General features: G+C 45.2%; 1 protein-coding gene across 1 annotated transcript in view; it reads right to left on the bottom strand.

The window, feature by feature from the left end:
* Window positions 1–5,524: 5,524 nt before the first annotated feature.
* The window catches only part of VAMP1 (vesicle associated membrane protein 1), a 29,810-nt gene continuing 18,619 nt past the window's right edge, over window positions 5,525–16,715 (bottom strand). The window contains exon 5 of the mRNA XM_083885098.1: window positions 5,525–6,334. Coding sequence (XP_083741224.1) covers window positions 6,270–6,334 — 65 coding nt within the window. The 3' untranslated portion in view covers window positions 5,525–6,269. The remainder of the gene's footprint in view (window positions 6,335–16,715) is intronic.

Below are 16,715 nucleotides of genomic sequence, written 5' to 3'. Positions count from 1 at the left end.
CATTATATCTACAAGCATATGAAGGAAAGTTTTCTCCTTACCCTTCACTTTGTGGCTGTTCATCCAGGTAGCTACAGAGGTACTTTTGCTTCTTTGTTTTGCATGTTCCAGAGATACTGCATGTCTCTGTCAGAAGTTCTGAGCATATTTCACATACAGTTTCCTTACCACTGCAGTCCACACTAAAGAGTCTCAAATTCTTTGGGGTGTAATTTCTTTTGAAACAAAACATGGATATGCAGTGCAGACTTATTCTTATTTATCTTCCCACTGAATTTATATGTAAGGAAATTATGATCACGGGCTCCAAATTTATTTTTGACGGCCACCTGCTCTATGACTTAGTTGCTATTTACAACTAATGAATCTTTTGTAGGTTCAGTGATGGTTTGGTAAAGGAATTTGTCATGTCATACTGAGAATTATAGGCCTGAGGCCCATTATGATGATGAGAGATGATTCACTGGTCCATAACTCAAGTTGTTTTCCCCATGGGAGCAGAGTTCTTACTGGGGTTTATCTCTTTTAATGTTTCCTCTCTCCCTACGTATTCAGGTATGAACTCAAGCAGTTCATGGCTGGCACTGAGCTGCACCAGGGAAAAGCCTCTTTTAGCTTTCTGAGTTCCATCCAAACAAGCTGTAACATCATACATGTGATATTAATGAACTGTCTTTATTTTCCTTTCTACCAGTCCTGAAGAGCAGAAGTTTTAACACTGGGAATGACTGTGATGCTGCCATGTTCCTGGTACTTGTGTGAATCTAGTTTACTCCCTAGATTGTTTCCTACCAATATCTAGAAGGTGGTTACAAAGATAATGAACCCAAGGTCTTCTCAATAGTAGCAGGTGGTGTAACAAGGGGCAGTGGCAACAAGCTGAAACTTGGTAGGTTCAGGCTGAACTTCAGGAACTTTTTTTACCAGAAGGGTAAAGAAGCAGCACTGGAACAGGACCCCAGAAAGGTGGCAGTATCTCGACTCTTTGAGCATTTCCAGATTTGGTTGGACAAAATTATGGTGACCTGACTGAGTCAGAGGTTGGGCCAGAGACCTCTGGAGGTCTCCTCCCAGTATCACTTCTCTGATTCCACAGCACTGCTCGAGATTCCCTGCAGTGCACCAGCATCTGCCACTCTGGCCTCACCTGCTTCACTCAGCTGAACGAGATGGTCCTTTGGCTACTGCTGTTGTCTGCTGCTGCTTCTCTCACCACAATGAGTGTATTCTTTCCCCTTGGTGTCTAGACCTCTGCTCATTGATACCTCCTTATCTGTCATCACATAGTGATTTAACAGGTTTTCATCTCCCTGAGTAGGAAAACAGATACACAGCACTCTCCCAGCAGCTGTAGCACCACTGAATGGCTCTCTTGAACTCGATGCCTTCATGGGAAAGCTGTGCTTTGTTGCAATATGTGGGTGCCCTCTGAGAGCACAGATAATGCTGGACAATAACCTGTAGGGCCAGGGGAGCACACTCACAGTGTGAGTGCATCTCAGACTGGCAGGGACTCACAGGCTGTGCTGGTAGGTGTGTGATTTACCCTGGAGAGGCAGGGGGAGCACCAGGCAGAGCAGCTGGCCACATCTGACAGCTCATGGCTCCTAAGCATAGCTTCTGCAGGAAGAGTTAATCTTCCTTGTGAGGCTTTTCCAAGCAGGACTGAAGTGGTGAGTGAGGATGGGGACTGGGATGCAAGGGGAAAGTCAGTATCCAGACTCCCAAGCTGTGGCTGGGGGTTATCATGGTTTCCTGCAGGTGCGTATCCATGATTTTAGCTGACCACAGCGGGGATGAGTCCTGTTACTGTGAGGAGAGGAAAGACCAGCAGAGAAGCAGCCAAGTTCTTTCCATGTGTTTGAAAGACAGAGAAAAGGCAGTAGTTAAACACCATCAGAGCTCATCCATTTTCTCTCTTGAAGCTTGTTTTAACCCCTGTGACGTTTCTTCCGGCAAAGCCAGGGCTGTATTGGCAGCTGCTGGTGGCACTACAAGCCCACTGGGCTAAAGGAGAGCTGGAGCTGGCTCATCCCACTGCAGAGCAACTGTCTTCTTTCCAGTTGAAGAAGGTTTTGCAGGGGAAAAAAAATAAAATAATAAGAAAGAAAAGGAAAAAAAGAAAACAAACAAAAAAAGTAACGTGCTTTCCACCTCCAAGTCTTTCACAAAGATAAAGTAGTCTAAAAAGTAAATATGCAGAGAGGTGACTGCTTTCAAACACTGCAGGTTGGGAAGGGCTCCTTGACTCCAGCAGTTGTGCCTCATTTCCCTGCTGCCTCCAGGCTCCCAAGTTTGGTGCAGGAAGAGTTAATAGGTTTAAATGTAGGGGTTTTTTTTCCCTGTAGCTTTGTCAGAGTGAAAGTGAAGCAGCTCTGGTAGCCAGTGCAGGGCTTCTCCTGCACCCTTCACCCTGTAGTGAAGGTCACCCAGTGAAAATAAGGTCCTCCCAAAGGTGAATGCTCTTCCAGACAGGAAAATGGTACAGGATGAGAAGGATCCACTGACAGTCAGTATCCATCCCCCAGGCAGAATCTCTGCTGTGTATGGTCTAGGATGGGGAGCAGGTGGGCGCTGAGATCCCCACACACAGCTTTCAGTGGGCTGGTGAGGGCCCTGCCTTACGTCCTGGCTCATGGTTACTCTGTGGCTCTCCAGCAGGGTCAGCATTGCTCTGCTGCTCAGAAAAACCCACTGCAGCAGTCAAGGAGAGAATATTGCTGACTACAGGAGACCAGGTGGCCAAAACTCCATGCGGATGTATCAAAGCTGCTAGGAATGGGGGCACATCACTTGGCTGCAAGGACTGAGCCTGGGAGACAAGAGATGTAGCATTTGTTTATGTGTCCACCCCAGAGCACCAGGCTCAGCAATCACCAAGCTGTGTTTGGCCAGTGAGGAAGTGCCTGGGGGCAACAAGAGTCCCCTGTCCTCAGGCACTGAAACTGCCCTGCACCCTCATACCCTGCTCCCAACACCCAATGTCACAGCCTGCTCATCTTCTTTCCCTTTTCCCTTGTGGGCAGACTTTTGTATTGTGCTATCAATAAATCAATCCCCAGGTTACCTCCTTCAGAATTTCGAAGAGTTTATGTCATTCCAGCAGTGGCGTCATTCGAGAGAGATGTGATGACTAGTTTGACCTGCCACAACACAGAAATTCCTCTCCCAAACACAGTTTTCCAGCCACTGGCAAGGCTGAGATGGCACCTGCAGCATCACCTCCTGCCTCAGCATCAGCTCAGTCCCAATGCAGGCACCAGCCACCTACAGCTGCCCTGGCAGAGCCCATCTCTGTGAGTGCCCATCTCAAGGCACCCAGTGGGCATCAGGGACAGAGGGATGAGTTCTTCAACCTGCTCAGACCTCCTCACACCTCATCTACCCACAATGGGGACCAAAACCTCTGGGTCACTCCACTTCTTCTTGGTTCCCCATGCTTTCTTTCTGGTGTCCTCTCATACCCATTCTCTCTGTCCTTCTCTACCCTTTCACTTCTTCAGCTTTTATTTGACTCCCTGAGCTTCTGAGGGAGCAAACATCTCACTTCCTTCAGAGGAAAAGAGATTTTATGACTGAAGGTGGAGCAACAGAACAAAAGTCTGTAGCAAGTGGGCTGGACCCCAGTGGACAGGCACAAGAAAACAGCCATCCCTCAAGGAGTTAAACACACAGCTGGACCCGATGTTCAGCTGGAGGGTGATGGTAATAGAGAACTATAGCAAAAAATGCTTCCCCCTGTTGGAGCTCTTGGGGTTTGCACGCTCCTTGCTGATGTCAGATTGCTCCTGTGTCTCCTTCTGGCCCAGCAGAGAAAAGCAAGCCATGCCTGCAGATTAACAAGTTATGACACATCTGTGCAGCCAGTACAACTGGCCCTGGGTCTGTGTGGCTTTGGCTCCCTTGTTTCCTGTCACATGTGTGTGCCTGACAAGAGCATACACACGGCCAGCTGCTGGGGAACACTCGTTTAGCTGTGACTGCTCCTCTGCTCCAGGCAACACAACATCACTGACCCTGCTCTTCTTCTGCAAAGCAAGGGAGATCTCAAGGACAGAAGGGGGACGTTATTGCTGCTGTCATCTTCATCATTGACCTCTTCACTGTGCTCGGGAAAAGAGCAAGTGGGAGTTTAAAATGCTGAGCCTCTTCCCTCGTGGCCGAGACGCAGAGAAGAGCATCTGCCTCTCCCCTGCACCGCTGCTTAAGAGAGATGGAGGTCAGGATATCCCAGGATCCTGCGGGAAGAGGTGGGGAGTGAATGAGCTGGAGACTCTTTTCTGGTGGAAGGCAGCGTGAGGTGATGTTTTGCACTGCTTTGGTTTTACTGCATTTTACTTCTTTTTTTGTTTCTCTCTCCTTTTCAAATAAAGGAGATAAATAAATAAACCAGAGCCTCAGCAACTTCGAAGGGCTCCAGAATAGAGGACACCTTTGTGCCAGTTACTTGCAGTCCTTTGCCTCCTGTGCCTTGACACATCCTGCTCAGAAAAGGCAGCCCTGTCCAAATATTAACAGAGTGCTTGGTTGGTATGGGAGGGGGAGGGCTGCCCTTGGTGGAGGAGCTGAGTGACCATTCAGGGGTGGACTCACAGGAAAACGTATCTTCATCCAGGGAGGGTAGCTGAGACAGCCTCAGCTCCATGCTGTATTGCTGTGTTACAGGCAGACACTTCTAGAAATGCCTCTTCTCCAGTTTCAGAGAAAATGACATTACTTCTAGGTGTGTTTGTAAAACTGTATATATGATGTGGAAATACAGGTACATGCATGTCTGTGTACATGTTGTAAGTAGATAAAAAACATGTATGTAGATGTGTACCTGTCTTTGTATATAAGTACACTTGGTCAATGCCTGCAAGGCATTCACCAACATCTTTATGTATTTATGCATTTTATGTGTGAAGCTGAGCATATATATAGGCAAAAATTGGTCCTCCAAACTGGTAAATGCTTGAGCAGGGGAAGTTATGGGTTAAACTGATGGCAAATCAAGCAGTCAGGAAAACAGGACTCCCCAGGTGAAAGCTGCAATAAAATTTTTATTAATAGACATTTCACTGCTGGGAGTTTACAAGATGCAGAAGATCTGTGTCTCTGTAGAGACAGACACAATTCAACACTTTTCTGGCCTAACAGTGAATTTGAAAGTTAACACTTAGAAATCTTGTATAAAACCAACAGGGGAGGGGGGAAAAAAGCAGAGGGAAGGGGTATGGAAAGGAGGTATATGGCACACAATAAAAGTGAGAATTTATGAAGCATACAAGGTGATAAGGAGTGTTCAAAATAATGTGGAAAAACTGGATTGCTGCAAGTGCTAACGGCACTTGGAAGCAGTTTTTTTCAAAATACATTGAAAACTAAGAAATAGCAGTGAGAGCCTAGGCTCTTACTGGGTGGATATAGGTAAAACTGTTGATAGTGAAGACTTTTGATGGAGGCTTCTTGGTACAGAAAAGTTAGTTGTTTGCATACAGAAAGCAACAGACTTGTGTATTCACACTACAGGAGGATAGTAAAAAACTTCTTCATCTTTCTGCAAACTAAGGAAAGTTTTAACAGCATCTATTAAGCATAAGTATTTTTAGATCAGTAGCCAAGCAAATTTGCATCTCAGAATCATTTAAAAAACTGACTGAGGAGGCACCTGGCCCAATGGACTTAGGTATATGAAAATCCTGTACTAGAGAAATCCCAAGGTCTTGGAAAAACGTGCCAGTGTCCTGAGAGAGAACGCGAGATGACACCTGACTGTTAGATCCTTCTGTAGTAATAATAGTAATAATAGGTAAGAGAGTGTGAATTTATTACAAGTTAGGTAACAGGTGCTTCAACAATTAATATAATTTTCATAATTTAGTATTAAAAAAAAAAAAGTTGTAAGAAACAAACCCGACTTCATTCTTTGACAAAGCAGTGCATTTGGTTGATGAAAGCACTGGTGCAAACAAATCAAGAAAGTTGTAAATTCTGAAGAAAAAAAGAATAGCATCTGTATACATCAAATTTTGCATTACATGAATTAATTAGCAGCTAACAGGCAAAACTTCATTGTCCAAAAAGAAGCACCAATCACTGCTGAAAATGTGTGTCTCTCTGCAAGAACTGTGCTGTTTAATAATTGCACCAGGAGATAAAACTATAAAAAACATTGTTGATAAAATGTCAAGGTCAGGAGAGGGAGTCCTTCAGATGAGCGCGAGTCCCCTGGCCAGGTGAACATCCTCAGCCAAGACAGGATGCTCCATGGTGGTAGTGGAGTCTCTTCAGGTCCTGGACCACCATGCTCCCTCAATGGTGTTGGTTCTTGAATCCCTCTGAATGGTCCGACCTGTGGGAACTCCAGAGTGTGACCAGAGGCAGAGTGTAACTGCTGGTGGAAGCAGCTTTTCCTTACATCCTTTCCTCTTCACTTTTGATGCTGCTGTTGTGGCTCAGGACTCACGGAAGCTTCATAGAGGGCCTGCTGGATTGGAACATCCCCAGACAGCCTCCTCAGGTGGGTGTGTGACCTCCTGTGCAGACAGAGAGGAAGGACAACCTGCCAACAGCTTCTACTGGCAGCCACTGGAGAAGTCACCGTCACCTGTGACTGACAATGCTACGTTGAAAGCCCTGAAGCTGCAGCACCCACCCACTGAGCAGCCACCCACACGGCTCCTCATTATCCTGAAAGCCTGGAGAGGGGCCAGAGCAAAATGACAGGAGCAATTAGGAAGGTGAGACAATGCCTGATAGAGGACACTCTGAGCCATTACTCTGGTCTGGCTAAACCAGAATCTCCCAGTCACACCACAGAAAAGACAGAGTACTAGTGGCACCATCACCTGCAGAGAAAGGCATGGTGAAAAACAACCACAGCAAGTTACATTTAGGCACATTCAGAGCAGAATAAAACATCACACCCTCAACAGGGAGGATGACTGCCCTTGCTATCAGTCAATAAAAAGGGTAGACTGTTTTTCAAGGTATTCAAATAAAGGTCAGGTTAGTTTTTTCAAGCTGTCCTTTCATAATAATTTTTTAAAAAAATTAATTACATCAGCGAAAAGAGACACTGGGTAAAATTCCAAGGCCTGTGCTCCACTGGAAATGAGAGCTGGCAGGTTTTCTGCCTTTTTGGCCCATAAACTGACTTGGAAGGAAGGAAAATAATGGAGATAGGGAAGAAATGTATTTGGAGTGGCCATATTCCTCATAAGGAGAAATATACCATGGCATTTGATTTTGACTACCTGCTCTCTGATATTCCCCACTGTGCAATATGCAATTACTGTGTCCCTGAAGGCCTCAAGCTGGATTTAAACCACAAAAACAAGTGAAGCAGATACTCTGAAGCAGAAAAAACTAACACTCACTGATAAACAAGGTGACCTTGTGCTTAAGAGCAATATTCATTCCATTTTAAATATAAAACCTTATTACAGAAAATGTCACTGAGACTAAGAGTGCATCAAATATAAACTTGATTGCATTAAGAAGACAGGGATAAATAATATTAGTCATTCTGCTTCTCTGGGGGACAGCCACGCTGCCTTCCAAGGTCAAATGTGCCGTGGCCAAGTGCCACATGGCATCACTGCCTGGCCACGTGGACTGAGGAAGAGGAATCTGGTCATCATCTGATTAGCTGCTGGGCACCCCAGCCCATTGTAAGGCACATTGTGTCAGTGCAAATAAATATAAATGCAGGTGTTTAAAACTAACCCTTTGGGAGAATTATTGGATATAAGAAACAAAATTTCTTACATGTTTTGTCAAGCTGCAGAACAAAAGATTAAGTTCTTTGCACTTGAGCCAACAAAGATTACTTGGAGGCTGTGGCTGCATTGTTTTATGGATATGGACAAGCCAGAACGTCTAAGGTGGTATTAAAAGAGCAGATCTTTTTCAAAGAATAAAGCAAAGCTCAAGATAATCTTTTCCCCATAGGTTCCACTTGCTTGATTATGCCTCTGCTCATTCAATTTAAGTTAGCAAAATAGATTCAGCAGTTTAACTACATTGGTTTAAAAGCACTTTATGAACAGAGCTGAAGCTCAGCTGCCTCCAAGAAAGCATAGACTGACCAGACGTAAATAATTTAAATAAACTGTGTTTCCTTTAGCCTCACAGTGTATCACAATCACACATTCTGCAGCGCTTCCAAAGCAACTATGAGCATTGTTTCTCCAGCACAGGTACAGCAGCACAGGCACCATGTTCAGCCAAAGCCCTTTTCTGGAACATGGCAGACACAAGAACAGGAGACGCCACTCCCAACCCTCCAGGTCAGTGTGCCAGCCCCCACCAGCCATGCACCTGCCACCTCTGTGACTCTGGAATTCAGTGTAAGTGCACCACAGGAAAGACAGAGCTTACCAAGGATTGTTTTTTAAGCTGTGGAGATGTCACTCTAGAAACATGTGAGAACAATAGATGGAGCTCTGAGCAACCTGGTCTAGTGAAAGGTGTCCCTGCCCAAGGGGTTGGAACTAGATGATCTTTAAGGTCCCTCACAACCCAAACCGTTCTCTGATTTTATGGCATCTCTGAAAATGTCAGAAGCCTTGAGAGTTGTGCTCAGCCTCACATGTAATTGCCAAGTTCATCACAGATCAGACTGCGAAGAACCCTTTACTGGGTCTGAAGGGTTACAAGGATATAACTCCCTGAAGAGTACAAAATGCTGACCAAAGACACGTCCTCACTAGTGCTGCATGTTTGCTTCTCCTAGTCACACCAACCTTCTGCATTGAACACTTTCTCTGACGTGTCCTTCACCTGGACTTCAGTAACATGAGCAGTGATAAGCTACAATGGACAACAAAGCGCCTGTAACATTCCATATCCTCTGCCTCTCAAAAAACCCACAAACAAAAAGAAACCACACACACACACACACAGAGAAAAAGAACAAAAGGGAAAAGAATAAAAGGGAAAAGGATTGGTCTTTTCTCAAGGCCTCCAGCTCTATTACAACCAGCCCTAAATTGTGTCCCAGAAAAAACACGGGACTCATGTTTCCCTCCAGAGCACGATGCGTAACATCAAGTCAGTCCAGCTCCCACCCACTGCAAAAACATGCTCCTACTCCCAGGTCAGTTGAAAATTCCACTTCTCCCAGGACACCCAGGTGGGTTTCCATGCATTTCCTTCAATGAGTGATGAGCAGAAAAATGGCAGATATTCTCTCTAGATGAAAAATTAACTGAGAATTTCAAAAAGCCCATCTGGAGTGGAAAGGGTTGATTTCAGGCTCCAGGACCAGCAGTAGTTGGCAGCAGCCCCTGGTGAGGAGAGACAGCAGAGAAGTGAGGACTATCCCTACCCATGTCCTCAGGTAGGCTGCAGCATTGGGAGCTCCTTCTCCTGAACCAGGAGAGGAGAAAGGAGAGGGTCAGGACCAGCAGTGCAGCTGTTTGTGACACAAACACACCCCTCTGTCACTGCTGCTGTCCCCTTCGCCAGGAGCTGTGCCAAAGCACCTGGACCTCCACATCCCTTTATGTCCTGCAGCAAGAGCAAACCACTCCACAAGTCCAGGTTGGCTCCAGTACCACAGGCAGCATTCATCCAAACATGCATCCAAACATGCATCCAAACCTTCAGGAGGTGGACCAGAGCACACACACTGTCAGGTGGGCAGAGGACACTAGGGATGTCCTGCTGGGGACATAAGCACCATGGAGTGGTGTGCCAGGCTGCTCCAGACCCTCTTAGTCTCTAGCTGTACTAATCTCTCATCTTTTTCTTCATGTTCTCTCCATCTGAAGCCCAAACAAGTCCCAGAAACTTTTCTACCAACTGCCCCTGGCCAAACAAGGGCATCACATTCAGCCCTTTCCCTCCTCAGGTACCACACTGGTTGTAGACACTAGGTTACACACTGGTCAGAATAGTTTCAGCTATTTTACTCCAGAGATCCTTTAAGACTCTTGGACAAATGCCATTGCTCCCAGCAAGTTGTTACTGTTTGCTTTGTCAGTGTGTTGAACAGACTTTTCCGCAGCTACTTCAGTTTCAGACACGTTCACTGGCAAACCCCACCCTGCTGAAGCATGGGCTCTGCCACCCTGATCTCATCACTCAACGCTTCACACAGGCTGCAGAGGTGTCTGGGATGGCCTTATCTCTGCTCTGTGCAGTCCCTGCACAGCCTGATCGCTGTTGTGCCCTTCAGAACATCTGGCAGGTGCCTGGTGCATTTCAAGGGAGACCTGTTAGTTTTGATTCCTTTTGCTAGTTGTTCCTTGTTTGGCCTGACTTGCTGCCTTTCTATATGCAACATTACAAAGTTTCTCTAATTTTCCAGTTGTAGACAACTTCAGATGCTTTTTGGAACCTTCCTTACCCCACTGTACAATTGTTTCTCTAGCCCACAAGAAAAGAGTTTATGCCATTTTCCAGTCCAAGAGCACTCCCAGTTACAAAGGACAGCAAAGTGTGACAGGAGTGACGTCAGGTAATGAAAATGTGAAAGGGGTGACACTTTTGGACACACAGCAGAAAACAGTTGTGGCAGGTGCTGTAACAGGCCATCAGTGCTGGGCACTGGAATGTCACACAGAGAGGGTGAGAGAGGAGTAAGGGGGAACAGCAACACTGCCACAGCAGGTACAGTGATGTGGTGACAAGAGGAGGCAAAAGGGGTAGGGACAAATGAAGGGTAGTGGAAGGGGGTTGTATGGGGTGGTAACGCTGATCTGGTTCCCACCATATCCAGGTGCAGCTCACAGAGAAGGAGGACACAAATTTCTTCTCTTTTTGAGTTCATTCACTACTGTTCTTTCCATTCAGCTCCCTCTCCTTCCCTTGTTTCCAACCCTACTGTTTTATCATTTTTCCCTCTTTTTAAAACAGTTTCTTTAAAAAATGCTGGTTTTCCCTTCTTTTATATTGCTGTACATTCCTAAATCATCCTCACAGATCTGTCCTCCCATGAAATACCATCAACATTTTATTAAGTCCTTAGCATGAAAGACCAATTGCTTCAGCTGATAAAAATGCACATCCTCATACCAGGAGCAAATACTTTGAGATTCTTTACTGGCAGGGGATATGAAAGACAAAAGGCCCAAGACCACTTGAAGTGCACCATTTTTCAAGGTACAGAGGAAGATTCTTTCTGTAAAAAAAAACAACCTATGTGTCTCACTTGATGAAAACCCCTTTCTACCCTAAAATCCACCCAGCAGTACAAAATTCTTGGTATGCGAGATGTATATGAAGCAGCTGAAATCTTGATATAAAGAAGAAATTACAGAATGGGACAGTGACAATAATGAAGAAATCTCGTTCTTCTCAGTGTCACTAGAAGTAGTCACATGGCTTGACTAAGATTCATATTTTGTTGGCCAAACTTTTCTGCTTTAAAAGAAAGGATGAAACAAACAAACAAAAATTAATATATTAATTTAGATATTCTGAGTCCTACAGAGGACAAATCTCAGATTACTTAATTCCAAAAATCAAGACACCACCAAGAGTATCTTGTTACTTAATGCTTCACTCGAATTTATCAAGCTACACCTTGAACAAAATTAAGATTCTTTGCCTCCTGGACCATTCCAGGCTTTCAGACCATTTCCAGGCTATTGCGTCACTGCCAGCCTGAGAACTTGTGAGGGAAGACATAAAACCTCTCAAGCAGAAGAATGAATTGAATGCATTGGAACAAATAAAAGGGAGGCTGGAAAGTGGGGGTGATGCCTTCTGCTCCTCCTTTTGAGAAGGGTGTGGTGGGAGGGGTTCCCTTGGGCCATTTGGCTATGAAATCTGCCCTTGCCCATAAATGAGTTGGGATTTATAGATTAACTTCTCTTCTAAAGGGCTTAATTTCATTTGGATTGCCTTTTCAAGGTTATGAGGTTTGGCTTGTATTCCAGAGAAGGAGAGATCACCATCAGCAGAGCCGAGAAGCAGAAGCAACATGAAACCACTGGGGTGGGAGTGCCTGGGGGGGCATTTGGAGTCTCACATGAGGCAGGTTCAAAAATCAAGCTAAACCTGAGCAAGGCTGTCCTGTCACCAGCTGTGCTAAAGCTGCAGGCAGGCAGCAGGGAGCACCTGTGTTCACCGAGCTATGCTGCCCTGGGCCCGCAGGGAACCAGCCCCTGCCCTGTCATCCCTGTTGGCTGGGGAGCAGCAGCTGCCGGATGAAAAACTGGTCTGAGGTGGCTGCTTCTGCCTCCTATTTCCAAGGAACAGGCAGGAGAGATCAGGAGAGGGGTGGGGACAGAGAGCCAGGGAGTCAGGTGGCTGTGATAATGGTTATATTGTTAGGGCTGGAATGAGGAAATTGAAGATTTCACCTGGGGAGAGCAGGGGAGGGTGGGAGGACGTCAAAAAGGCTCCATCTTGATTGCCCACTTATTTATTGCCCCTCAGGACAAAGCAGATGCAGAACCAGTCCTATAGGTTTGCTGGCTGCTATTCCAGCCTGGACTGTCCACCCAGCTTCCAGATGTCTGTTAGCTTAGCTGTGCCAAAGGGTGGGAATTTTCATCTGGCTATTTCCACACTTGGTCCCATAGCAGCAGGACTGGAATGGGATCAGTGTCTGTGGAGCTGTGGATCTGGCTGAGTGATCCTCCATGAGGGACTCTGCAGCAGAGGTAGAGCTTGGTGACTCTAATTCTCTGGTGCAGGACCGCGGGTGACAAGTAATGAAGATGGCAGCTGGCTCAGAGACAAAGTAGTGTGGCTAAAGGGTCTCTGGGCTTCTTCAGCAGCCTGTCTGACACAGCACTGCCAGGAAGCAACAGCATTCATCCTGAAATATGGATGGCAGATGGCACTCAGCTCAATTTTTTAGAAGCTAGTTCAGGTTTGCCAGATGAGTCTTCTGGGGTCCACTCACCTTGACTTCATTATCCTAGGAAGAGAGACTGGGTTCTCTCCACCCAGTCTCCAGCAGGACTTTCTCAGTCCTACAATATTTTATTTTCATGATTCTACCCAATACTCTCCCATCTTTCATGTGGGTAACACACACAGCTTCAATTTTCCCCCAGGGCTCCCTTTTGCTACACCAGAGTGGTTCTGCAGCCACTCTGCTCCTACAAGGTACAAATGAGGACTTGCATTGAAAATCCGCCTCCTGGGGACACAAAGGAGTGGAAGTGCGTACACGGACATGCTCTTGTTGCTGTGGTATCACTGGTTATTTGGGACAGACACCAACTTGCTGCCTGGCGAGTTGCATCAGTAGCAAAGGAGAAGGCGTTCAACAGCCCAGTCGATTGGTTTGCAAATCCCCGATGGCTTTTTAATAATGACCCTCTTTGGAGATCACCACCTCTGGCTCGAGGGAGTGAGTCCCTGCACCCTGGGGAAACACCTCCCTGATGAAGACAGCAGCCATTCAATGTGTAGCCTCACATCCACCCACCTTTGCCACCTGCTGTGTTGGGGCTTCTTTGGCCAAACAAACTTACAGCAACACCCATGATGCTATTCCTTGACTGTTCAGGTCACTAGTTTTAATGCAGAAAAATAATAAGCAGCTGCAGGTAATCCAGAAATAATCCCAAAATAATCACTGGCTTTTGCTTTGTAGTAGAAGGAAAGTACAATTGCATTTACAGATATACAAAAGAATTAAATTGATTGAAGGTCTTACAAGTAGTTCAAAAACATGTATAATTTGTTACACTTGGAATGATGCCAGACAGGGAAAGATTTATTTATTTTTATTTTTTTTCCCATGACAGTAGGGACAGTAGCAGTGTGTAGAAAAGAAGTTTGTTCTATTTTAAAATATTGTGTGTACTAGAGATCACTATCAAATTCCTACCTGGGCAGATAATCGACGTGGCTGGTAAGGGAACATTTCAAATTTGATGCCATAAAGAGTGATTCATGTTTACTCAAAGGTTGTTCAGTAGCAATAAAAAGCAATTGTGCATTCAGAGCTTGTGAAGATGTAATATACAGAAGCACTGCCCAGAACAACAGGGTGCTTCCCATTTCACAAGAGAAGGAACTAGTGACAAGGATCTTCTCAGCATAAAGCTCCTTGGATTTACAACGTTGTTTGAAGTGGAGTAAAAATGATGAACGAAAACTTCCAAAGAGGATTTGTAGTGCCTGATGGAAGATCTTTCACTCTCTTGCAAGACTTGGGATTTCAGAAGACAAATTATCCCATAATTGCTGAGCCTGAATGTCAGTGAGGGTAATAACCATCAGTGTCAAAACCAGTTCCATCAGGTGTGACTCACCTTGATAGGTCAATACCTCTGGATGGAAATATCCAGAAAGCTGTGGATGGGCAAAATGTTCAGAAGATTCTTGTGTGAGGAAAACTTGAGAGAGGAGTGAACCTAATCACCTAAACGATCAACAGGAGTTGCTTTGGCAAACTGCACCAATAACTCCTTACCACTGTCTTCTGTTCCAGTGCAGTAACAGAAGGAGGCCTGAGGAAAATGGTACCATTTATGATTGACAATCTGGGTCAGAAAATGGTTACTTCAGTGATCTACTTCATGTACACACTTGGAAAAAAAAAAATAATAACAAGCCAGCACAAAAACTGGGCAGAGATGTAAGTAATAATTTTAAAAAACCCAACCCTGAAGAGTTAGCAAATTTTGATCTTCTTCTGATGGAGATTGAGACTGGCAGCTGAGCTGGCAACAGGAGACTTGTTGTTTGCATTGTCTTAAAGTATTTGAGGACTCAAGTGGTAATTGTGTTTGTAGCAATGTTAAAGATAAATTTTTGGTTCCTTTCTGCACTGGCAGTTGATCTGCAGCACACTGTGTGACCATGGGGACATGAGCACTTTTACAGAACCACGGCCAAAGGTGATATTCGCATGACTGAAGCAACTAGAAGTCACCTCAGGGCTGATCCGTGCTCCAAGGTGTGCCACAGCAGCAGATAACACACGGCAGCCTGAGCAGCACACTGGGGGACAAAGAGGGATAGGGGAATTGCTCAGAGCACAGCTGTCATGGCCACTGGAAAAACCAAAGAGCCAGGAAACGGCTTTTTAATTCTTAAAAAAAACCCCAAACAACACGTGGATAAAAACTTTTTCTGAAAAATAAATTTAGATGTGTATGTGTATAGAGAGATACACAGATATATGTGTATTTTCATTATCTGCTATTCTTGTTCAGACTTGGTCAAAGGCCAAAAGTTCTCCCAAACAACATGGTGATGAAAATTGTCAGCTATGACAAAATGCTGAGAAAATTGCTTCAGACTGTCATTTGGATACAGCAAATCAGTCCTGATGTTTGAGGTTTTAATTATTCCTCAAGTCAAACGAAAACAAAAAATATAATTTACCTTTGTCTCACACCAGCAAAGAGGACCATGTTTGTGAAGTTGTCCTGGGATGACAGAAGTTATTTGAAAAGATCTGTTGAAGACAATTTAAAGTCCTTTTACATACTGTGGAAATCAGAGAATGCCCACTGGTTACCAAATTTGGCTGTAGTTGCTTAGTGGGTGCTATTAACTTAAATGAGTATAAAAGGGGCATTTTCAGGGGCAAAATAACTTTTGTCACTCCAGTAAGATAGAGTCACAATTCCAGTAAGAAAGAGGTGATACTGGAGGATTAGTCCATTAGTGTAACAGTAATTTCAGGAAATTTTGATAAAGTCAGTCATACAAGTTTCTCTCTGTGAAGAGACTGGATTAGAGCTCCATAGGTTCCATTGGTAATTGTAAGCACCAATGCTGCATAATTCCCAGTCTCCAGGTCTGAGTACATGAAACTTGCAAGTGGCACAAGTCAGAAGAGCTGACATTCCTGCACTAAATGACATTTCCTCCTGGCACTGCCCAAGATGGGGTACGGAGCTGCACGGGCTGTCAGCCCAACCCAGGATACTTCTAATCATGGAACGGCTTGGGTTGGAAGGGACCTTAAAGGTCATCCAGTTCCAACCCCCCCTGCCACAGGCAAGGACATCTCCCACTAGATCAGGTTGCTCAAAGCCCCATCCGACCTGGCCTTGAACACGTCCAGGGATGTGGCATATACAGTTTCTCTGGGAAACTGTGGCACTGTTCCAGTACCTCACCAATCTCACAGTGAAAAATTTCTCCCTGATATCTAATCCAAACCTACCCTCTTTCAGTTTGAAGCCATTTTGCCTTGTCCTATCACTACATGTCCTGATGAACAGTCCCTTCCCAGGTCTCCTGTAGCCCTGTTAGATACTGGAAGGCCACAATGAGGTTTCCCTGTGGGCCTCACTTCTCCAAGCTGAACAACCCCAACTCTCTTCTCGCAGGAGAGGTGCTCCAGCCTGCCTTCACAGGAGAGGTGCTCCAGCCCTCTGATCATCTTCATGGCTTCCTCTGGACTCTATCCAAAAGGACCTTCCTGAGCTGGGGGCCCCAGAACTGGACACAGTAATGCTCTGATGATGCTCTGTGTTTTAATAAACATTTCATACAGTATTAGTCCATTCACCTCATGCCACCCACTTTTTGCAACTCTCATCTTTGACGAAAGTTCAAAAATAATTTACTGGAGATACCATTAAGTTCAGAACTGCAGGGGGGATGGTGCTTTTGCTTTGCACTGTTTTTTTGCCAGGGCACAGAGCTAGCAGAACACTCCGAGTTGTGGCTGTAGGTTTGTAACAAGCACCTGTCACAAGGCTGTTCTGGCACACTGACACACAACTGCTGGCCTCAAAAGTGTACTGTTTGCCATTTTCAAGCACAGGATTTTGAAATATGAAGAGGTGAAAGTATCTGAG

Source organism: Zosterops lateralis (assembly GCF_965231275.1).
Source record: "Zosterops lateralis genome assembly, chromosome: 2".
NCBI classification, from domain to species: Eukaryota; Metazoa; Chordata; class Aves; order Passeriformes; family Zosteropidae; genus Zosterops; species Zosterops lateralis.
This window is presented reverse-complemented; position numbering and strand designations above follow the sequence as displayed.